Genomic DNA, 24,185 nt, shown 5'->3' with positions numbered 1-24,185 from the left:
ATTTGGGGGAAGTAAATAGTACCTTTTCTCCTTGTCTTTTGTTTCCTTAGTTCCCAAATAGACTGGTGCTAATCATTTGTAAGTTTCAGAATTTATTTTGATCAAATGTGAGAATTTAATTCTCAACAGTGAGAAATTTCAAGTTATAATCCATTTAATAAGTGAAAACAATATATTTTGAGAACAGATTGCATTTGAGTCTTAAATAGTTATTTGTTTCATAATCATTACATTCTTATTTATGACTTAGAAAGATTTGGTAGAGAAAAGTAAGTCCTTAAGGCATATATATGCCAGTGCATTAAGCCAGTCTGCTTTTGTGTCAGTTCAGGTGTTCACAGGAACAGGAATGTGGAATTCTAGCCCTTTATTTAATTGCACTTTTATGCTTAAGTTTTCTTCTTGTTAAATCTTCAGTTACACTAGTATGTAAAATAGTTACTGAGAGACATGATTAACCTCTTGATTTCCCTTTGTTGATCAGTAATATTTTTAAATGCAGCTGTTATTTAACAAATGTGACATGTTAATATTACTTAATAGTGTATTCCTACATATTTCATTAAAAAAATAAATCTCCCACCTGTGTTAAGGCAGTGAATATTTCTTGACATTGGCCTGAGGACCAAATGAGCCATCTTTCCAGTTAAGTGTTATGTCAAGAGACCAGATGGTTCAGAAGGAGGATTTGTGCATTCCTTTAGCTTCCCCATATGAAGCTCAGGTGTAATACTACTCATATTACTCTCTGTCTTCGTATGGAGTGAGGCAAACTGAAAAGGCAGTCATAATCCTTTTTCTTATCTGAACAGAAAAACTTCTGAACAATAAATCTAAATTTTAATCTTTACCAAATAGCTGAAAATCCTTATCTATTGGCCACATTGGACTACTGCCTAGTTAAAATCTAAAATTTTCTATAAACCAATGAAAAAGAAGAGTATTCCAACAATAACTTCCAAAATTTAAAATTATTTTTTTTTAATTACAAAGAAAAAGTGAGTAGAATGAGGATCTTCAAGGAATTCTTGCATATCCCTTTAATAATCTGGCGGGCAACACAGTCCTAGAATTCAGGCTTCCTTTTTGGTTTTACTACTATTAAACAGACACTTTCATATAAATGGAAACATTCTCCCTCAAAACGTTAATTCAAAACATACTCCTTAAATTAAGGATTACATGCAACCACATTTTTTTATAAATTCCCTGTGTGTAACTTTTTCCTGTTGGTACGTGATTCTTTTTCATTTAATTTTATTATCTGCTGGTTTTGGGGCCAATAGATTTGTGAATATTCTGTGGATGTGTCCGTGTATAGGTGTATATATATCTATATTTTTTTTCCAGCTAATACCTCAAATGCGTGATTGTTTAATATATACCACACTATGTTTGCACAGAGCAGGGCTTCCATTAGTGGTGGATATTCTGATTTCTGACTTTAAAAATCAGTCCACAGAATTTCATTGATGTGAATTCTTTCTGTTAATCTTTTTCATATTTTAAAACAGATTCCTATTATAGAGCCTATACTTCAACTATAAGTGTATCTTTCTATAGCAATCTGGAAATGTGTAGGGGTAAGAACTGTTTCTTGAAATGTCTTAGTTTAGTAAGTTATTATTAAAAATTGGGATTACTGGTTGCTGAGCTGTCTAATAACTGCATAGTAGATGACACTTGGCATGAATGTGAATAAGTCTCATTCACTTCAGCACAGGAGTTGGTACATTCCAATCTGACATTCTACTTTGCCATTTAATAGCACCACTTAAGTAATAGAGATTTTTCAGTGACATTGGAATATTTTAAGCATCAGTTTCAAAATGAATTGTTTTTGAGTTGGATGGTGGTACCAATGAGAAGAAGGAAAATCACACGTAAATGATATTTTGTGATTTATTTGTATTAAGAAATGCTTCTTACCTATTTTTGTTTTGTCTTTGTTTTTCTGGATTGCTACATAAATTTTTTTTCCATTTAAAGTTTAAATCGTGTTTTTTTTTTTTAATAATTTTATTTATTTATTTATTTTTCCCCCAAAGCCCCAGTAGATAGTTGTATGTCATAGTTGCACATCCTTCTAGTTGCTGTATGTGGGACGCGGCCTCAGCATGGCTGGAGAAGCGGTACGTCGGTGTGCGCCCGGGATCCGAACCCGGGCCGCCAGCAGCGGAGCGCGCGCACTTAACCGCTAAGCCACGGGGCCGGCCCTAAATCATGTGTTTTTAAAAGCTGCAGGTAATTTTCAAGGTGTGATAGAATTTTAATGGAAGCCTTGTATAAGTCAAATGAGTGAAACTGGTAAAGGAGCTCTTTACTTTATTTGTCTATAGTGCATTTAAGATTATACAATTAGATTTAAAAATGAAATGTCTGATTTGTAAAATATTTAGTGTTATATCAGACTTATATAAAATAAAAGTTTCTGTGTGAGAACTCTGTTAAAAAATGCATTTGATTTTTCATGAATGTTCTTCTGAATGATTTATGATGAATTTGTGTCTTTCAGTCTCTGCAGTTTATCTCAATATATGAATAAAAAGAAGGTGTGTTCTCACTGTAAAGGATTTGTTTTTGTCATGTTTTATATTCTTAATATGCCCTTTTTTTTTCATTCATTCAACCATTCAACCAATGTATGAATGCCTGCTCTATCCCAGGTGGTGAGCAGAGTGCTGGGAATTCACCACCGAACAAGACAGAAATCCTCATGAGGTTCACATGTAGCGAGGAAAATAAATGTCAAGTAAATAACTAACTATGATTATGATGGATGCTACAAAGAATATTACAAGGTGCAATGAAAGGATGTATTTAGAAGACTTAACCTACTCTGGGGGCATCAGGGAAGGTTTCTCTGAAAAAGTGAGCTAAAGCTGAAACCCAAAAGATGAGGTAAGTAGGAGTGAGGTGAATGCTAGAGAAATATTTCAGGCAATGTGCGAAGTTCACAAAGTCATTGAAACTTTATGAAAGTGAAAACAAACTTGTTTGATTATGGCATAAGGAAGCCAAGGTAAGTTAGAGAATTAAAATAAGATAGGGGCCAGATCCCATAGACCATATATAAACCATTATGACGATAATTGGACTTTATCCTAAGTCAATAGAAAACCTTTGAGATTTTTGAGGAGGAGTTACATGATGAGATTTGAGTTTTTAAAATATCGTTTTAGTTGCTGTGTGGAGAAGACTGAAGGGCAAAAGTAAATGTAGGAAGGATAGGAAGTTATTGTCAAAGGATAGGTGATCATGGCTTGGACCAGAGCAGGAATATTAAAAACTTTCCAAAAATTTGGCTGTGAAACGGAGTAGAGAAAAAGGATGGGGGCTAGAAGAGTATGGTGGTTGCTAAAGAAAGCTTTTATTTTTTCAGTTGTTATTTATTACATGAGACTTTACTATCTATTATATGAGAGATCTTACTAATTTTTTTGTTCTGATGGAAAGGGGTAAGTAGAAAGTGAAAGAGTAAAGATAGAGAAAAGAGGAATAGCGGTAAGTACCTGATGTGTCCCAAGGATATAGGAGCCGTTGCAAAGATAGAAGAATTCCTTTAGCTAAGAGACGCCACCAGCATTCTTTCAGAAAGGAATGCACAGAGGATGGGTGCAGATGCAGGTAGATTTGTAGTGTTGGTGGCAAGATGTTATATGGCTTGCATTTTCCTGATGGAAATAGGCAGTTTATGTAAAGTGGGGGAGGGGAAAGAATGATAAGCAGATGCTTAGAAAGAAGACAATTTGAAGGAATTATTTTCACTGAGTCAGCTAACTAGTGAAAAAGCAGGATTTCTATGGGTCCCCGGTTGGTGACAGAATTTACAGTCTGTTTAGTTGTATTTTCTCCAGCCTAATCCAGCAGCTTAGGCATAGGCATGGAGATACAACTCAATTAACTCATCCAAATTTGGAGTTCTGTCAGGTAGGAAAGACGGTAGGGGAGGCTAAGATGTTGACGAGTGATTCCAATGCTTGACTATTGGATGTAAGCCAGAGATCAGAATTAGTGATTTCTGAGGTGACTGCCTGAGTCCAGGGTGTGCTTAGAAGTAGTATAGAAGAGAAGGTTACTGCATATGACCTTACAATTGTATTCCCAATGGGCCAAATCCCAAACCACAGCCAGAATCAAAATTAGCAAAACATTTTCTAGCTTGGCCAGTCTAAGTGATAAAATTTTTGTTTTTGTATGTTGGAGAATCAGTAAGACTCTCCTCTCCATATGAATTTGATTACCAACTAGAATTTTCACAGAGACAATGGAGCCAGCCTAAACCCAGATGATTGTAGATTTTTTTTATAGGAAAGCAGAATCAAAGAAAAATTGAGAAATCTCTGCTGTATACAACAGCTAAGAGAAATTTAAGCTAAAGAGATGCAGAAACAAAGGCTCTGATATAACCAATAAAAGAACTTTAACATGTACATGTTTATATAATGTACTAGTATGCTGTGTACTAGAAATTTGAATGATGAGATAAACATTTTGTGTGCATGTGTGTGTGTGTGTACAGTTTCTACTAGTTTCTTCCTGAACCTCTGGGATCATCTGGTGCTCCGTACTTTGGAGAACTGGTACATAGTGCTGATAATCTTTTAGGTCAGTCGGTATTTCCCCTAGTCCTGTACCAAAAGCAGTGAACGGATCAATCTGAGTACCTAAGGAACTCTCCCACTGACATGCCATAATTTGGAAACCACCACACTCGGAAATTAGAAATCTTATTAGTTCTTTCAATTTCAGGACATGATGTTTGGAGAGCTTGGCAAGCAATGCTCTCCCTTTTTGCCGCTCAAAAGGAAGAAAAAAAATATTTTCCAGGTCAACTACTTAGGTCATTAAGATTGAGAATTTTGTTAAAATGAAAAGTAGCACTTCCAGAAATTAAAAGTTCTTACTAGAGTTCATAGTTTTATTTGCCTCTAACCTTGGGGGCAAATGGTAGAGGGGTGGGGCGCATAAGAAGTTGTAGTTAGGGCCTGAATTAATGGTTTATTTTAATCACTTTTATTCCACAAATGTTGAATGAGTGCCTACTGAGTGCAAGAAACCTAGGCATTGTAAGAAACTGGAAAAAATCTCCAACATGACCCAGCCTTCTAGACCTTATGGTCTCATTGGGAAAACAAACCAAAACTGTGACACATATTTATGCACAACTATCAGTCATTCTTGGTAGTAGATAGTAGCATTCAAGAGAATGTGACGGGTGAGGAGATGTTATAGGGAAACAAGATTTACATAGCTAAGGTGGAGAGTGAAGGGGTTCAGAATACGCCACCCCAATATATGCCACTTGGGCATATTGATTATTTTGAGCTGAAGGCTCTAAGAAACAGCAGATACAAGAAGGGCTCTCTGACCTCCCTTTTTTTTTTTTTTTTACCTAAAAGCAGGTCATAAAATTTCCTGTGAGAAAGGTGTCCTCCCTCCATCGGGCAGAGAACATTCTTATCACAGAGACAGGACTGATGCCAAAATGGACCTGTACAAACAAACCTACTAAAATAGCCCTTCCATTAGTTTCCCCCATATATTTCAAAGTCACTGTCCCACAATTTACTGCCCCTAGCCCAAGCCTCTTTGTCTTGTGACATCCCCATAGTCTGTTGTTGTTTGCGTAGAAAGGTACATAAGCTTTTGGGCCTAACGGCTTCTTTGGATCTTCATTTTCTTTCTGAAGGCTCCTGTGTACACGTAAAAATATTAAATAAATTTGCATGTTTTTCTGTTAATCTCTCTGTGTCAGTTTACTTCTTAGGCCCAGCCACAGAACCTAAGAGTAGAAAGAAGTTTTTCCTCCCCTACAAGAGAAATAAACATTTCAGATTAAAGGAACCTCCAGAAGCAGTGTGAGAAAATAAAAGTCATGTTGATGGCAGGGTGAGGTAATCACTTTGGCTGCAGTATAGGATTCACATTAGAATGCATTCAGGGGGCCGGCCCAGTGGTGCAACCAGTTAAGTGCGCGCTCCGCTGCCACGGCCGGGGGGTTCACCAGCCCGGATCGCGGGCGCGCACCAACACACCATTTGTCAAGCCATGCTGTGGTGGCATCCCATATAAAGTGGAGGAAGATGGGCACGGATGTTAGCCCAGGGCCGGTCTTCCTCAGCAAAAAGAGAAGGATTGGCAGATGTTAGCTCAGGGCTGATCTTCCTCACCAAAAAAAAAAAATGCATTCAGAAGTAAAACAGAAGATGTTAGTTAGTGTCAGATCAAAGATTCAACCGTATCGTGGTCTGCAGTGGTACATCACTCAAGATTTTTTCAACAGCAGTAATGTGTGCTGTTTTAGGAAGGTTTATCTAGATGTTATTAAGTAGCTATTAATATAGTCTTGCTGAATAGAATAATGGTTTGAATGAAGAATTGAAAAAATATAGATGCAAAAATCGCCCTCAGGGAAGAACAGAGGACATGAAGAAGGAAAAAGCGAACGTGATACTTGCCTAGTCGAATCATGGAACCGCGCAGACACAGATAAGGAGAAATAGGTTTATCGGAGAAGTGTTTAGAGCATTTGAGTTAGAGCTGACAGTAAGACATGTTATGTGGAAATATCCAACATCCAACAAGCAGCTGAAAATGTGAGCCTAGAGCTCAGATGAAAGGTACAGATTTAAGACTCGCATTCTCAGTGGAAAGAGAAAAATAGCAGAGAAATCCAAGATGAGATTTAAATGCCATTATCTAAACAGTTAGGAGACTAGAATGGGTGAGGACCTAAAATAACTAGTGCAGTGTACCAGAAGCTAAGAAATGAAAAGGTTTAAATAAGAAAAAGGAAATTGATCTTCAATGATGTCAGTTGCCATGGAACTGCCAAGTTCACTTGTAACGATTAGGAGGTCATTTGTAACACTTGAAAGCTTTGTAGTTTACCATTTCATCCTCTTAAGGAACTAGGAATTAAGTATCCAACTCTTTCACCACGTCTGGGCTAGAGTTAATTCCTTTTGCACTCCTATTTTTAGGAATTGGAGCTGAAGATCAGTGTAAGCAAGTTCCCATAGACTTCATTTTCCTACCACCTACTGTAAGTTTGTGTTAAATGTGCAAACCAGCAAGGCACCAAACCAAAAATAATATGGGCAGTCCTTGGAAGGCACAACCTTCTAAGTCAAGAGCCAATGAAAGAAGGTTGTCCAGTATCTGCATGTGTTAAAAGTGGAGGCTGGAGGTGCACACACAACCGAGAGAACGCCACACAGCCCAGAGCTCCTCGATCCAGTCTTGACGAAGCCTTGAGTGAGAGCACATGGTGGCACCCAGGAGAAAACCAACAGAGACTAGGAAGTTGGGGTCAGAAACCGATTGACCTGGGCTTCTGATCACCGGCAATCTGCTGCTTGCTGTTCAGCTTGTAACACCATCCCTTCAAATTGTTTTACTTACAAGAAGTTTTCACATAACGCGCCCTGAAAAGCTAATGAAATTTATGCACCCTCTCCGCACAAAAAATGTCTTCTTGCAAGCATTATCCGGGGGGCTTTAGGGCCCGGCGGTCTCGTAAGAATCGTCTATGCAACGGCCGACGTCCCGACGTCTGCGCAGGCGCAGGCAGCAGCCCGCGGAGGGCGGGGCGCCAGTGCGGCCGCGCCCACCGGAAATCTCAGGTCCCCGGGGGTCGGAGGCGTAGGAACTGCTTCCTGGAGCACAGAGGCCGTCAGAAATCATGTGACGACGGCTCTCCGAGGAAGCTGTCTCTGAGGCTGTTCTTGAAGTGACAGCGGAGAGGACCGGGCAGCCTAGAAAGCCAGGTAACTGGAGCCCTTTGTCCTGTGTCCAGTGCCGGGCCCCTGGCCCTCTCCCTCGGGCCTGGGTCTCGGGGGAAGAGGGTGGAGTGGCTGAGAGGGGCGCCCGGCGTCCCGGCGGCTGTCTGGGAGCTCCGACTCCCGTCGGCCTTCCTGGTCCGGGCCGGAGCCGCGCCCTCCCGCCTGGGCTGCCGAGCGCCGGCCCCGCTCGTTAGGCCGGGGTGGGGAGGGCGAGGCTGCCGTGGGCAGAGAGTCACCAGGAGCTTCTCTTCCAGGCGTGGAGCTGGACCCTGCGGGAGGAAGGGGCTCGTCATGGCGGATGTGAGTTAACGCCCCGCCCGGGGCAGGAGAGGGTGGGCGTTCGGAGGAGGCTCCCGGGCGCGCAGAGGTAGCGCTTCCCAAGTAGCAGTTGCTGTCGTTTTAGCGCTCCCCTCGTTATTTCCTCCGGAATCTGGAGCGAGTGACTAATACGAATAGATTCGCGGGGTCCTGAGTGCCTGCTGGAGTCGAGGTGGAGGAACACTCAGGTGCCTGAGATCGGGAAAATTGTATTCTTCCCGCTCCCCTGTTCTGGGGCGGAAGAGGGGCTCTGAATGTTTACTATTTGAATTTCTAAACGATGGTTTGCTGCTCTGAATCTTCTTTTCCAGCAAGTGGTCATGATGTCTCTCTCGGTTCATTGTGGCAATTTGAGATGATTTCTAGTTGATGTCTCTTTAAAAGCACAGCGATAAAACCGAAATTCTAAGTTTAGGGAATTTAATTGTACTAGTTACTAGGAACAGCAGAGAATTAATACTCCTACTACTGTTTATGTTTATATTTTACATCCTGTTATTATTTTGCCTACATGCTGGGTATTCTAAACATTGAACATATACTCTTTAATTCTTACAACAACTTTTATGAGATAGCACTATTATTATTCTTGTGTTGCAGATGAAAATGCTAAGGCACAGAAGATTAAGTAACTTGCCTCAGGTTATACAGCTAGTAAGTTGTGGAGTCAAGATACCAACCCAGGCAGTCGGGCTCCAGAGTCCATGCTCTTGACTACACTAAAGAGTCATTCAACATTAATATGAAAGTGATTTTTCTTTTTAGGTTACAAGGTTGTGTTTCAACATTTAGCAACTTTTTATGCCCTTATCACTCCATTTTTGGGTGTCTTACATTATATATACATATATATATATATATATATTTTTTTTTTTTGTGAGGAAGATTGGCGCTGAGCTAACATCCATTGCCAGGCCTCCTCTTTTTGCTGAGGAAGATTAGCTCTGAGCTAACATCTGTGCCCATCTTCCTCTATTTTGTATATGGGTTGCTGCCACAGTATGGCTTGATGAGCAGTGCGTCGGTCCACACCCGGGATCTGGGCCACTGAAGCACAGTGCGGGAACTTAACCACTATGCTGGCCCCCCCCCCCCCCGTTATATTTTTGAGACCTTATTATTTTTTAGGCAGAATCAAATCACTAAATATCTATTGAGCATCTGCCTTGCAAAGGTTGCTGTAATAAGGGCTGTGGGTGGAATAAAGATGATTAAGGTATAATTCTTCTTAAGGGTTTTTAAAGTTTAAAAAAAAGTACTTAGATATGCATGCATTATAGTGTGAAAATACAAAGGAGAGAGGAATTATATCTGGTTTGTCTTTATCAGGAAAGCCTATTTGGAGTATTTGGTGGTTGAGGTTAGCTTTAAATAATGAGTAGCAATTTTGTTAAAAGTAAGATTGAGAGGGTGAGTGTCACTAGTAGAATGAATAGCATAAGCAAAGTTAGAGGGATAGGAAAGGGAAAGGTGTGTGTGGAGGAGCTGGGACCTGTGAGTAGTCCACTTTGGCTGGGGCTGGGCATATGTGTGAGGGAGTGGTAAGAAGCAGGACTGTAAAGTTAGTTGTAGACCTTATCGTAGAGAGCCTCAAATGTCTAAAGAATTTGTACATAGTTCAGTAAACAGTGGAGAGCCATTTAAACATTGCTTCTCAACCTTGGCTGCACAGGGAATCATCTGGGGAGCACCTCCCCAGGCATCAGTGTTTATTTTTATGCTCCCCAAGTGTTTTCCATAACCAGGGTTGAGAAGCACTGCAATTATGGCTTTAGAGAAAGAAAATAATGTGATTATTAGCATTGTGTAGAACTATGTGGGATAGAAACGGGAGACCAGCATACCGTTTGGGAGGCTAGTGCCAATCATAAATAATAAAATAAACCTAAATTATAATGTCAGTTGAAAAAAGGAAGAGATCAGTTTTAAAACATTTGACTTCACAAGTGTTTTAAAAGTAACACGTGAGGTTAGGATTAAATATTACTCTATGTTTTAAACCCAAATAACAGGATTAGTAGTGCCATTAGTGGAAACAAGAAGAGATTGAGGAAATCTGGATTTCTGATAAAACAAAATGAGTTTTTTGTGTGTGTTTAAGATGAGAGCAGAGATAAGCTGGTGGGGATAACATGAAATAAAATGAACATTCAGATTTGGAGAATAGTAGGGATTAGAGACAAATATCTGATTTACTTGTGTGGAGCTCATAATTGATACCTGGTTGTCAATGAAATTCCCCAGATGAGAGAGCGAGATGAGACATAAAATAGTCTTCTATTTCTTTAGTTCTAATTAGGTTCCATGCTAAACAGTTGACACACATTATCATTTATCTTTAGTCATGTGAGGAAACTGAGTTTCAGAGAAGTTGATTAACTTACCCAGGATCATTGAAGTGATGTTAGAAAGTCTGTCTATGGACATGGAAAGATGTTTACAATATATTCTCAAGTGAACACAACAATAGCAACAGGTTGTAAAATAGTGTGAAAATTATCATCTAATTTTACAGCTAATCTGTATTTGTCTTTCCCATTTCCAGATATGCAAGTCACTTTACATGCATCTTCTCAATAAACTTGAAAAACAATCGTGTGACATGTTCTATGATTATCCCTTCTCAACAAATAATCAAACTGAGGCTTAGAGAAAAAGGTTAGTTAACTTGTCCAAGTCACACAACTAGTAAGTGTCAAAATCAGAAACAGAAAGAACACAAGCAAGAAAGGTTGTGAGTGATGACTTAAGGTACCTGGAGTGTGGATAGGACAGTATCTAGAGAGCCAGTTCAAGGCGTATTGATTTTTTATATTCTCTTTCAGGATCTAAAGCGATTCCTGTATAAAAAATTACCAAGGTAAAAAATTACTAATTTGTTATTAAATAAATTCTGCATAACATATGTTGATTTTATGTAGTATTTTGTTTCTGTTTTAGACTAATATTATGTGTATATTATGCTATTATTTAGCACTTTCAAATACCTAACATAACCCTAGGTAGCACAAGAGATGTCCATTGAATTTGCAGGTAAGTAACATGAGGCCTAGAGAAGTTATGTGATTTGTCTAAGGTTAAACAGCTAGTGAATGCCAGAGGGGTAGAGCTCAGATTTCTTGCCGATTTTAGAGTTCTTTCAAATATACTATCATAGCAGTTTACTGGATTATACTTTGAAGTAGGGTAATTGTAAGGGAAAAACCTTAAGAACTTGCCTTTACTTTTAATATTGATTTTAAGACCTAATTGCCGAGTCTTTGTAACCCGAAAATCCTAGACTTAGACAGCAGTTCATACTTGGAAAAATCGCAAGGCTTTCTTTTGCCTGCATACAGTCCATTTGATGCACCATTTTATAAATTAGGCTCTTGTGTTGAGGACAGCACAGTTCCTTTTAGATATTTTACTGATTCAAAGGACTGTCACTTTAGTTGAATTAAAATTCATATTTAGTTTACTGTAAAAATGATACCTGCAAGTTAAGGGCATGAGAGAGAGGACTATAACTTGAGACATCCATTTTCACATTCCAGAATAATTCAATAACGTTTGAGGTAATATAGCAGAATATGTGATGTGAGATCCTTTTTTTATTTCTTATCCTCCAAATCTGTTTGAAGTTAAAAAGGTTTTAGATGTCACTTTATTTCTGTGGGTAGGAAAAAAACACTCTGGATTTTTGCCTGAATTGTTTGGTGGGGTTTGCCAGTTAGCTTGTGCCTTTACTCTGATTACAGACCACTAGAAATTAATGACATTATTTTCTGGTTTTATTATATCTATATTTTTCTTTTATATTCAGGAAGAAAACACTATTGAAGTGTTAAGTAATTGTTACCATTGATTTCTTGTTAATGCAATACTTAAATTCATTTTTATTCTCTTCCTAGTATTGGCAAACTACAAAGGCAAGCTGCTGATTCTGTTCTCAACCTAATGATTACCAATACAGGCAGTCCTACTTTGTGCAGTAGTGCAGGGGCATAGAAATGGCCATACAAGCTGAAAGTGTCCAAAGCAATTTTAGTAAGCAATGGGAAAAATGACAGTTGTTTTGTGACCTTTAAAAAATTTTGTCTAAACATTAAAACCTTGCAGGGGCCAGTGTGGTGGTATAGTGATTAGGTTTGCACACTCCGCTTCGGCTGCTTACAGATTCGGAGGTTCAAATCCTGGGTGCAGACCAATGCACCACTCATCAAGCCATGCTGTGGCGGCATCCCATATACAAAATAGAGGAAGATGGGCACAGATGTTAGCTCAGAGCTAATCTTCCTCAGCAGAAATAGGAGGATTGGCAGTGGATGTTAGCTCAGCCTGTCTTCCTCACCAAAAAAAAAAAAAAAAAAAAACAGAAAAACCTTTCATATTGTTGCTTATGTTTAGGGGAAGGAAAACAAATGCTAAAACTAATATTTGTTTAATACACTATAATTTAAAACAGTAGAAACGTGAGAATTAGAGTGTTTATTTCTTTGTAAAAAACTTACCGAGTATAGTTTGAACAGTGTTTGCCTGCTTCTTTTCATATACCTTAAGACATATGAAAGGTATATCCTTAAGATAAGGAACAGGCGTCTTTTCTGTGTCTTGGCAAATTGGCTTACTCCTTTCTAAGTTTGAATCAGCTTACAACATTTTGTCCTGTCTACTTTCAATGCTGTGAAATATCTCTGAGAGTTCCTTTAATGTAGTTTTTTTGCCAGTGTCACTTCCTCTGCTACATCTTCATCCTTTTCATCACAGCCACTTTCCTCATTTATGTCAATAAATTTGCCTTCACTGAGTTCCTCTGGCTGCACATCTAGTGCGCAACAGTGGCAGTGTCAGCATTCCCTCAGCCAGCTATTTCTTTTGTAACTTCGTTTACTTTCTATTTGAATTCCACTTCCAGCATTATAACTTTTCATTTCTTTGCTGTATTTCATCTTTATTGGCCAGTTCCCTATTTCAGTTATTTATTTATTTATTTTTTGATGTCACATGGTTTATCATTGGAAGACAGGGAGATAACAAAACTATATGCTTTGCTATCTCTGCATAAACTGAATAATAGATGCTCAGTGACCAACACACTTCGAAAGAAGTGATGTGATTGGTTGCCGATCACAATGTGCATCTGTTATGTACAAAGTTATTTACATAGTGATTTGTGAACAGAAGAGTTAGTGAAGTTTGTGCTTTATACAGTTACTCAGTTAATATACCGTACTTACTGAAATTTGACCCATGCTGTTGGGAGAAGTGGTGGTATTTAACTAAACTGTAGTAACCAAAAGTTGTCCATATTGGAAACATATAAAATGAGTGCTTTCTGTATTTACCTTGTTGGAAGTTTAGCATATTGAAAGGATGCTAAAATTGGCCGGCAGGATGGGGTGGGAATACCACACTGGCAACAAAATACAGGAACAGAAGCAGAATTGATATTTATAAAAACAATGAAAATCTTCCGTAATAAAAGGAAAGGGATGAGTACCATGTGTTGTTTTTTTTTTCTCTGTAAAGACCAAGGCCAGTTTGATTCATATGCATGACCTTTCTTGAAAGTAGGCTTGTTGCATCCCAAGAGCTAAAAGAATGAAGAAATAATAATATTTAACACTTATAAAGTAAAGTAGTAGAATATACAGTTTGATTTGTTACTAGATGTATGTAAAGTTAAGGGATCTGGACACAGGCAGCCTGGCTTCAGAGCTGTGGGTCCATGCTTGTAATTGTTGTACTGCTGTTCCTCTCAGCAACTAAGTGAGACAGCTGCAGATATTGATGGAATGTGTTTTTGTTCATTTTTTTTATTTTCTATTAAATATAGTTCTTGGACTTGTACTTTAAAATCTAGTTGTGACCCAAAGCAGTCTCAGGCTCTAAGAGTCACAACTGTACGTGTTTTAAAATAACCAAATGTTTCATCATTATTTGAATAAAACTAAGTATGTTTTTGATTACTAACGTAATATTTGCTTTTTTGGAATAAAAATGTTTGTTATAGTAAGCTTAAGATTTAGACTTCTGCAGAATATTGCATAAAATTTAATTTATTCCTTCTAAAAGTATAATGTACCTATTAATGCATCATAGTTATTTTCAATTATTAATAAAATCTATTCATGTTATTTTTTGTTCACTATGTGTAGAATTGGAAACACCTTTTATATTTGTGACCTGATTTCTTTAAATGGGTTGTTAAGTATGTGAGTGATTTTTCTACTTTGTTGGACATTTTTCTGTGAAGTTGAAATCCATTAACAAGAAAGTCCTTTTTTTTTCTAATTCCTCTTTTAAATTAATTACCATGAAAATAAGAAAAAGGAAGCTACGTATGGTGACACAAATATTTCTAAACATTTTTGTAGTACTCTTTCCCTGTTTTTTAATTTGCTTATTTTTTGAGTAGGCAATACATTCTTAAAGTTCAAGATGCAAAAGTTAACTGAAGGACGGAAAGTGAGAAGCTTCCCATCCCTGCCCTCCAGCCACAAGTTCCCATCTCAGGGGCACTCTTGGTTACCTTCAGAGAGATTTTATGCAGCTGTAAGCAAACATGTATATAAGCACACATATTTACACATATACGCATTTGTCTTAGTTCAAGCTGCTATAACAAAGTACCATAGACTAGATTTCTTATAAACACTCAAAATTTATTTTTCACAGTTGTAGAGGCTGCAAGTCTGAGATCAGGGTGCCACCATAGTTGGTTTCTTGTGAGGGCCCTGTTCCTGATGCAGTTTGCAGACTTCTCATATCCTCACTCAGTGGAAAGAGGGCTAGCTAGCTCTGGCCTCTTATAAGGACACTATCCCGTTCATGAGGTCTCCACCCTTGTGGCATAATTACCTCCCAAAGGCTTCCAAATACCATCCAGATACCATCACATTGGGATTAGGGTTTCAACATAAGAATTTTGGGGGTGACATAAACGTTTAGTCCATTGCAACATATACAGACACACGCCTACTCATGCTTTTACATAGATTGTTGCTTCTTGTACACACTATTAAAGACTTTTTTCACTAGACAGTATAACTTTGAGGTCAGTCCTTCTGAGTACATAAAGAGCTGCTGCTTTGTTTTTTATGGCTGCAGAGTACTCCATTCATTGTATATGTATGTTGCAACTTATTTAACTTGTCCTTCTTGGTGGACGGTTAGGTTTCTAATTGTTTTCTATTTCAAGCAGTGTTGATGTTGATGACTGCACAAAGTGATTTGTGTGTGTACAGGTAGCTGTAGAATATATTCTTATATAATCTAGTTGTTAACTTAGAAAAATATATTTGTTTTATGTATTAATTTTATAGAGTATGCTTTAATCCATAGATAATTTCAAGATTGAATAATAATAGAAAATAATACCAGTAAATATTTATACACAGTTGTTTCATCATTCTTGTTTTTAATGTGAGACAGATAAATGGCTTTGTGTGTAACATTTTCTCCTCAAATTTTAATAACACTTCTCTGACTTAAAAGTTTTTGACAATGGGATTTTTAAAAAATTTAATTTCAGTATCTTAAGTTAATATTGAATATTCCTCATTCCTAAGTTAAAACATTAAGATTAACACAATAAGGAAGGGATAACTCTGGGTGATAGCAGGAACATTGAACATACTTCTGAGTTGCAATCTACAGTTATTACAAGATAGTTACAAGGCTATAGATTTTGTATAAATGTTAAAGTTTGAGAATGTTTTCCCACTGTAGTTAACACTTTACTTTTGTGCTTTAGGGATTCTCACTAATAATTTAGTACTTAAACTACAGTGGTAAATTACGTCATTGGTGTGCACAGATGGCACCCTGATGTTAATTAATAATAATTAATATTTTTGTATGTTAAGTGTGTACCAACCTCTACTTTACATGCATTATTTTATTAAATTTCACAATAGCCAAGTGAGATTGTTGACTGGGGCTTAGAGAGCTTTATAATTGGTTCAAGGTAGCCTTTAAGTTTGGTGAAGGCAGAGACTCTGTCTGTTTTTGCTTATTATGGTATCATAAATATTATGTGCTACAGACGCTAAGCACTTGATATTGGAATAAACGAGAGGAAGTAAAAAGTCTTTCTTTTTGTCACTGTAACCACTGCTGATAACCTCTCATACTTTTGTAAACCATGGAATGATAATTAGCAATTTTAATGAAGAATGAGCTGTTTTAGATCTTCATCGATAAACTACATAAATTTGTAAAGATTATAAACATGTAAGTAATACACATTTGTTTCATTTCTAGAAGAGTTTTGGCAAACACATTATAGGAGCTTATGATATCAGTAATTGACTTTCCATGGTTTTTCAGTAATATACAGGAAAATTACCATTATGACTTTGGGGTGCATATTTTGAGATAATGTTTTATAATATTTTAACTTTTTTTGTTTCTAGTGTTGAAGGGCTTCATGCTATTGTTGTGTCAGATAGAGATGGAGTGCCTGTTATTAAAGGTAAACTGAGCACTTTCATGCCAGTGTCATTTTTGCTTTTGAATAAAAATGTGTTTATATCTGAATAGTGCAGAAGGCAAGCCTATAGGACCTATTTCATTAAGTTCAGGAGATGGTCTTAGTTTGGGGGGAAATGTTTGCTTTTGTATGTTGCAGGCTGGGTTGGAACTTATAACTTATTACATGTCAGATATATCATGTTAACATCCAGAGTTTAAGCATGGATTTTTCACAGGCCCAGTTTCCCATGAAAGATGTTTTATGGTGTAATGTAAACCATTAGTAAATCTAAGTGATGAGACTGGGCATGTATGCAGCTGGGTATATTATACACAAAGACTCCCTGCAATATGTACTTTTTATTAATATCGCTAGTAGTTTTAAGATAAGCATCCATACATTTTAATCAACATATATTGATTGTTTAGAATTGAAAGGAAGTTTATAAATCACCTAATTTAGTTCTTCCATTTTATAAACCAAGATGATTTAAGTGCAGAGAGTACATTGTCAGCCAAACTTGCACGAGTCAGTGGCAAGATAATAATAGAACCCGTCATCTCATAATGTGTGGTCCATTGTGCTTTCTATCCCACCGTCAGACATGGGTGGCCATGGGCAAGGCACTTGCCTTTTTCCTGTGTTTTGTAATGAGGGCTTTGAACAAAATAATCTCAGAGGTTTTTCCAGCTCTAATGTTCTTTCTGAGGATCTCTGTGTTAAAGCCTTAAGCTCTACACTTATTGGTACAACTGACTCCATTCAGACCTTTTAATGAGTGAAAGAAACTTAAAACAGATGGCCAGCTGCAGAATTAATAATATCTATAAGTGATACTACTGTGGGTTTTATGAGCCCAAAGGTTTTTGAAGCTTTTTTCATTACTTTATTCTAGCTTGACTCTTAGTTAACTAGAATATTCAATTTATTAAATGTACTGATTAATCTGTGTTTTAAGGTAGATATTAAGAAAATATAAACATTTAGTATTCTTTTAAAAATAAAAAAAATTGTGAGAATCAGCATTTCTTCTGTTAGTTATGGTCACTCAACTTCCAGTTATCAGTTTTTTCCACCTAAATTGGTGAGCCTCAATTAGTGATATGATTTTCAATATTGTGAAGCATAACCCTTGTGCTTGATTTTTTTTTACAGATTTATGTAAAAAAAGAAGGTGCTGTAAATCTTCTCCCGACCATACCCAATGCATAATTTTTATTTAAATCATTTGTACTTCCAGTGGCCAATGATAATGCTCCTGAGCATGCTTTGAGACCTGGTTTCTTATCTACTTTTGCCCTTGCAACAGACCAAGGAAGCAAACTTGGACTTTCGAAAAATAAAAGTATCATCTGTTACTATAACACCTACCAGGTAAGTTCATCATTATCGAATGGTTTACTGATTGCCACTATTGTTTTTATGTCTTCTATATAAAATAGTTTGTGTTATCATTCTAAATTTTAGTTTTGAAGGGGATGGAATTTTAAAATCTTAGCCTTCAAATTGGTTATGTTAAACTTTAGTAACTTTTTTCACATTTTATACTAAGAATTAATTAATATGGAAAAGTAGTTAAAAAGATTTAATAATAATGTACTTGTTATCCTAAAAAGAGTAAGTCAGGTCACTATTACCTCCAGTAGATGGTGCCCTTAGCTTAACAACTGTGATTTCTCAAATGACACACTTTTTTGTTGTTGTTGTGACAGATAAAAAATTTCTCTTGAATCAAGTGATAAGTTATTTAAATTTGTTATTGCTGCTAATTCTTTCATTTGGTTTGGAATATATATATAAAATCAATGATATTATTAATAGTGGGAATGAAATTGGTTGCTACATACCTTTTGATCTCCAGCTGCATTTTCTTCTGTATAATAAATTAATCACTTCTGCTTTAGAGCAGTGTTTATCAGAGTATGCTTCATATACTACTGATGTTTTATTTTAAAAGTTATGTATTTTAATGTGTATTAGGCGAAAGATAAGCAACCCATCTGACCTTTAATTTCACTGATAAAGATTAGGTTGAAGCTAGGGCTTTTAAAAAGATAGATGATTTAAAATTAATTTAAATTAATTTAATTATAGTAGGACACAGGAGGCAGAAAAATCATGAAGATATGACTATTTGAATAATTGAGAAATACTGCCTTTGCCATTTAATTATCAGTTATTTATTAAGCTCCTACTATGTAATTGACTGGGCTTTAGAGATAAAAAAAGATGAAGACGACACAGTCCCACCTTCAAAACTTTCCAGGCTAAGTAGTGTTGATGTCTCTAAGAGATATCAGTAACTCTGCTTTATGGAAATATTTATTTTCAGCTCTTTCATATTTCATGATGTGATACAATGATGTTGGGCTAGTATCTTACACATTGACTATTTAAAAATTTTTGAAAGATTAAGAGATTTCATTTGAATTATACTTCCTTTCCACAATACAACGTATTATTTAGATCTCATTTTCTTTTTAGGTGGTTCAATTCAATCGTTTACCTTTGGTGGTGAGTTTCATAGCCAGCAGCAATGCCAATACAGGTGTGTTTTGTCTTAAATATAGCTTTTAATTCTTTATAATACCATTTCTGAACAGTCTAATATGATAGAAATAGTAGATTTAGAGTCAGAAAACCTGAACTCATGGTGCAGCTCCACCATCTATTCCTGGATCTCCAAAAAAGTAACTTCTCTGAGTTCTGTTTTCCGTATCTGTATAATGGAGCTAATATCTGCTTTCTCCATCTTACGGAGTTATTTTCTAGTTCAAATCAGACGGTGTATGGGTAAGTGATCCTTTAATATAGGAAGGAAATTGAAGTTCTCTCTTGAATGCTACATCTTGCTCACATTAAAACAGCTTAAGAAAACAAAAAGAAAGTAGGGAAGATAATCAAACAAAACACATAAAATGATCAAGGATGAGTTGAATTCCATATAGACCAATCTATTCGAATTTTTAAAAATTGAACAATAGTAGGCAAGATGAATGTGATTGAGAATTTAAAGAGTGAATAGGATGAACATATTCACGTTCTTCTTGTGGGTTGAAGAATTTGAGCACAAACACGAGGAAGCTGTCCTTTCTATAAAGGAGAGTAAGATCCCATTACATCCAGTAGCTTTCATGGGGTATTTATGTATAAAATGACAGTATTCAGTTGAATTGTAATTTATTATATCCCTTTTGGATAAAGTGGGATTTTTTTTTAACGTCTGTCTCCGTCAGATTTGACTGTTATTTAGGACTGTTATACATTCCTTTTCTGTTTTTTTCTTTCCAAGCTGTTCCAGCATGTTCTATTCCCAGCTATGTAACTGAAGCCTGTCCTTACATGCCTCGTCTTTAAAAGGAGAAGGGTAGATTTGATGGTCTATTAGATCTCTTCCATTTCTAAATGTTTTGGAGCTGTACAGTACTACATGTGAAAACACATTTTAAATTCTATAGGATAGTAGTGGTGTCAGTATTTTAAGTATATTAAACCTCAGTTGTGATAATTCACCATCACATGCCAAATCATCAGTTGTTATAAATTATAATAATGTACAGAATTATATTTCAGTACGTAGAACATTTCCTTGAGAATCCCAGGTGCTTTTAATATTCTGTGAGACAGAGGAAGATCTTTGTGTGCACATAAAAGAAGCAGTGTCTAAGGTGTATGTCCTTTCCCTCTGGTAAACTAAGGAGAAGCTGTATGCTCATTTCTAGACTAGTTTGTCTTCCAGATTCATCATTGAACTTCTTTTTAAACATGGAAGTGTATATTTTGTACTCCTACCTTTCATCTTTAAAAGTAATTTTTTTATTTGAAATACTTATTTATGCTTTAGCTTTATTCAATTTATAAAATAAATTTGATTATTTTCTTTGCTCAAGATTGAAGCAGCCTATCTACCTTTCTTTTGAAAGTCCATTAAAGTTTGCTCAGGAAAAAAGTGTGCCTTTTTTAGTAAAAATCATGTGTATTATTTCTGAATCACTGCAGATTTTAAAACAATAAGGTATAAACTAAGGTTTTCCTTTCAAAACTAATAAAATTATAGTGTTTGTAATTCATTTTTTATCTTCCAATAAAAAAATATATTTTTCATTTATCTACTTCAATAATAGATGATGAAAATAAATTTCATAATGAATATGGGTTTTTTAGTTACTTTCTTTAGAATTACAATATTTTGTTTTAGTTACAGGAAATAAACTGTCTCATTTACTTTTTAGTAAGTAAATTTTGACAAGGGGGAATTTAAGTCAAAGACTTTTTCAGGTACATTTTTCTAATGTTCTAATTTTTTAAATCTCTTTGTTTTAGGACTAATTGTCAGCCTAGAAAAGGAACTTGCTCCATTATTTGAAGAATTGAGACAAGTTGTGGAAGTTTCTTAATCTGACAGCAGTTTCGATGTATACCTTATCGTCATTATAACAGACACAATAGCAATCCAGCAATCTTTAGACCACAACAATACTTGTATCCATGTATTCAAGAAAGGGCCCCCTTTTCCACCTTACACTAAAGAGAGAACCTATAGATATAATTTATGGACAGATTCATTATCTTTTCTTGTGTAGGGCCTTTTCTTATTTAGTTACATCTGGGGATACTGCAGAAATGGTTCAGTCTATCACAGCTCCCATGGAGTTAGTCCAGTCACCAAATATGGATGAGATTCTATTCAGTGGGTCAGAATCAAAATGGAACCACTTGAACCACTAAGTTCTCCCTATTGTACAATACACCCAGGCTTACAGAACACGGAAAACCCGTTTTATTGTGAATAATAATGAGGACATATTTTTCTTCATTTTTTTATTTCTTTGCATCGAGTGTAAGGAAGATAAAATGGCATAGTAAAAGTAATAAAATCAGTACAATCACTAACTTTCTTATGTATATATTATTTTGCAGTATAGATGAATATTACTAATTGATTCTTCTCAGAGGGTGCTGCTGTTTAATGAATATGAAAATGATAGCTAATGGTTTTTTCCCCCAGTTTGCTTTCTGTAACCAGTGTTTTAATGTTTGTGTGTTCTTTATAAAATTCAGATGTGGTTCATTATCAGACTCTGTTTCCAATATTAGTATGTATATAAACATGATAGTACATCTATTTTTTTCATACGTGAGTGTAAATAGTATTTTTAAAAGTACAGTTTGAACACCATACAGGTTTCTTTTCACAGAATTCTTTCAAAACTTTAAAGAATATAATTAACTTAACTCACTCTTTCAACTGCCCAAATAAGTAGTGAGTATTTCTTGTAGGTATTGGTTTTGGGACTGTTTTACCTAGCATAAAGTGTCAATTGGAAAATAGACCTCATCCATGAGCCTCATTAAATCTCTATGAAATTGGTGTCACAGTTCTAGAATATGCCCTTTGTATTCAGGAATGCAGTCCATCATTCGAGGTTATTAGTTTCCTCCTAGGTTCTTTGACGGTTTGTCACTGGTACGATTTAGTACACATGCATCGAGCACCTACTATGTGCCAATCACCGGAGCTGCCACATAGCAAAATTCTGAGAGCACAGTTCACATTTTATTTCTGTGCTCCAGGAGTGCGTTTGACATGGAGTGTGTGCAGAGGCAGTCCCTAGAGTTGTGCAGTGAGGTGGTCGGCCAGGCACTGTGCCTGTGTGCTTCCCTTCTTCACTCTCTCCCTCCCTCCCTTCCTCTTTCCATCCTGTGCAAATATGAGAGTAAATTGTGGTACCTACCTTGAAAGAATTTATAGCTCAGTAAATGAAACAGGTATAGGAAGTGCTGAGATAACGCTATGGGCAGGATGCTGTAGAAACACAGAATAGGGGCATTTAAATTGGGCAAGAACAACAGGGTTTACAAAGAAATAGAGGCAAGAGAGAGAGTTTACCTGCAGGGAGCTATAAATAGTTAATTGTCACAACCTAATGAGGCACACACCTGTTAGACACACCCATTAAAGTCTAGAATTCTCATTATCTGGATTACTATTTAATAGTGTTCAGGAGATTTTTGCCGATGCAATGATGCATGAAACAAGAAACACTTCTTTTATAAATGAGGTGACCAAAATTTTAATTGCAAGTAATAATAATTATATATCTAAAAACCCAGGAAAGAAAACTAATAAATGGAGATATTAACCTTTGTGTAGTGAATACAGCTACTGTTAGGATTTCTGTTTCAAGGTGTATAATAGATAAATTATTCTGTAGTTCATCTGGAAAAATAAGGTGAAGATCTCTTAAGAAATTTTTGAAAAGGTAATGTGAAACTAGATTAACTTTTTTGTTGTTGTTGTTGAGGAAGATTAGCCCTGAGCTAACATCTGTTGCCAATCCTCTTTTTGCTGGGGAAGATTGGCCCTGGGCTAACATCGGTGCCCATCTTCCTCTATTTTATATAGGATGCCGCCACAGCATGACATGACAAGCAGTGCGTACATAGGTCCACACCTGGGATCCAACCCTGTGAACCCTGGGCCGCCGAAGCAGAGCGCACGAACTTAACAACTACACCACTGGGCAGGCCCCTAGATTAACTATTTTTAAAAGATAACGTAAAACTAGATTAGGTGTACAACTAGACAGATCAATGGAACAGACTAACCCAGAAACAGACTTTAGTACATACATACATGAGACTTAAAACGTTTTAAGTATGACATTATAAGTCAGTGGGGAAGGGATTATTCAATAAGTAGGACAGGCCTTTTTTATGCCCTGCTGATGGAAGTGTAAATTGTTATACCTTTTATGTAGGACAGTTTGACATTCTGTATCAAACTTTCAAATGCACATAACCTTTGATCCATTGTATTAGGATTCTCCAGAGAAACAGAACCCACAGACAAAACGATGTTAAATTTGGGCACCCCACGGCCAGTCAAGTTGACATAAAATTTACCATCACCCTCAGCCATCACAATTCCACTCTAGATGTTTAATCCTCCGGATACATATGGACTTCTGCAAAATTATATATTTGCAACTATATCATTGTAATTTGGTAATATCAAAGGATTGTAAACAACCTAAATATCTTTCATAGTTAGGATGACCATGTGTTCTGTTTTTTCTAACAGTTCCAGTTTATACCTACTGTTCTTGGTGCAACACTTATTAGTGGTCCTTTCAACTCTCAGGTGTCCCACTTTAAGAAATTACATGGTCACCTAATCATAGAGGATTGATTAAATTACTACATTTGACCAGTGGGAAAAAGAGTGAAGAAGACTTCAGGTACTGAGATGGAATGATCTCCAAGACATAATGTTCAGTGAAAAAAGCATGATGTGAAACTGTAGTATGGTACAGTTTATGATAAGAGGAAAAAATATATGTGTTCATACTTGCTTGTATATGATAGACTGTCTCTGAAGATACACAGAGCCTGGTAACGTTGGTGGCCTCCAGGGAGTGAAACTAGGTAGCTGGAGTACAGGGATCCCAGGAGTGAGCCTATTCACTGAAAAAATGTCATTGTACTTTTTTTGTGTGTGTGAGGAAGACCGGCCCTGAGCTAACATCCGATGCCAATCCTCCTCTTTTTTTAGCTGAGGAAGACTGGCCCTGGGCTAACATCCGTGCCCATCTTCCTCTACTTTATACAGGACGCTGCCA

At 36.5% G+C, this 24,185-nt stretch overlaps 1 protein-coding gene across 2 annotated transcripts; it reads left to right on the top strand.

Moving 5' to 3' along the window:
- Positions 1 to 7,679: 7,679 nt before the first annotated feature.
- On the top strand, positions 7,680 to 21,642 carry LAMTOR3 (late endosomal/lysosomal adaptor, MAPK and MTOR activator 3). Of its 2 annotated transcripts, XM_058547573.1 has the most exons (7): positions 7,680 to 7,772; positions 8,042 to 8,087; positions 10,931 to 10,965; positions 16,505 to 16,563; positions 17,804 to 17,937; positions 19,048 to 19,111; positions 20,887 to 21,642. In XM_058547573.1, the coding sequence occupies exons 2-7, from the start codon at positions 8,079 to 8,081 to the stop codon at positions 20,958 to 20,960; spliced, it is 375 nt and encodes a 124-aa protein (XP_058403556.1). In that variant the 5' UTR covers positions 7,680 to 7,772; positions 8,042 to 8,078; the 3' UTR covers positions 20,961 to 21,642. The 2 variants fall into 2 exon arrangements, with proteins under 2 accessions (XP_058403556.1, XP_058403557.1); XM_058547574.1 differs by lacking the exons at positions 7,680 to 7,772; positions 8,042 to 8,087; positions 10,931 to 10,965 and adding an exon at positions 14,514 to 14,642.
- Positions 21,643 to 24,185: the final 2,543 nt, after the last annotated feature.

Source organism: Diceros bicornis, chromosome 8 (genome assembly GCF_020826845.1).
Source record: "Diceros bicornis minor isolate mBicDic1 chromosome 8, mDicBic1.mat.cur, whole genome shotgun sequence".
NCBI classification, from domain to species: Eukaryota; Metazoa; Chordata; class Mammalia; order Perissodactyla; family Rhinocerotidae; genus Diceros; species Diceros bicornis.
The sequence above is the reverse complement of the archived record's forward strand: the minus strand, read 5'-3'. Positions and strand labels throughout refer to the sequence as shown.

Excerpts from the sequence above, each read along its gene's own strand:
- LAMTOR3 (XM_058547573.1), top strand. Across the intron at positions 10,966-16,504 it reads CTGTATAAAAAATTACCAAG|TGTTGAAGGGCTTCATGCTA; the intron begins GTAAAAAATTAC and ends TTTTGTTTCTAG. Across the intron at positions 16,564-17,803 it reads TGGAGTGCCTGTTATTAAAG|TGGCCAATGATAATGCTCCT; the intron begins GTAAACTGAGCA and ends TTGTACTTCCAG.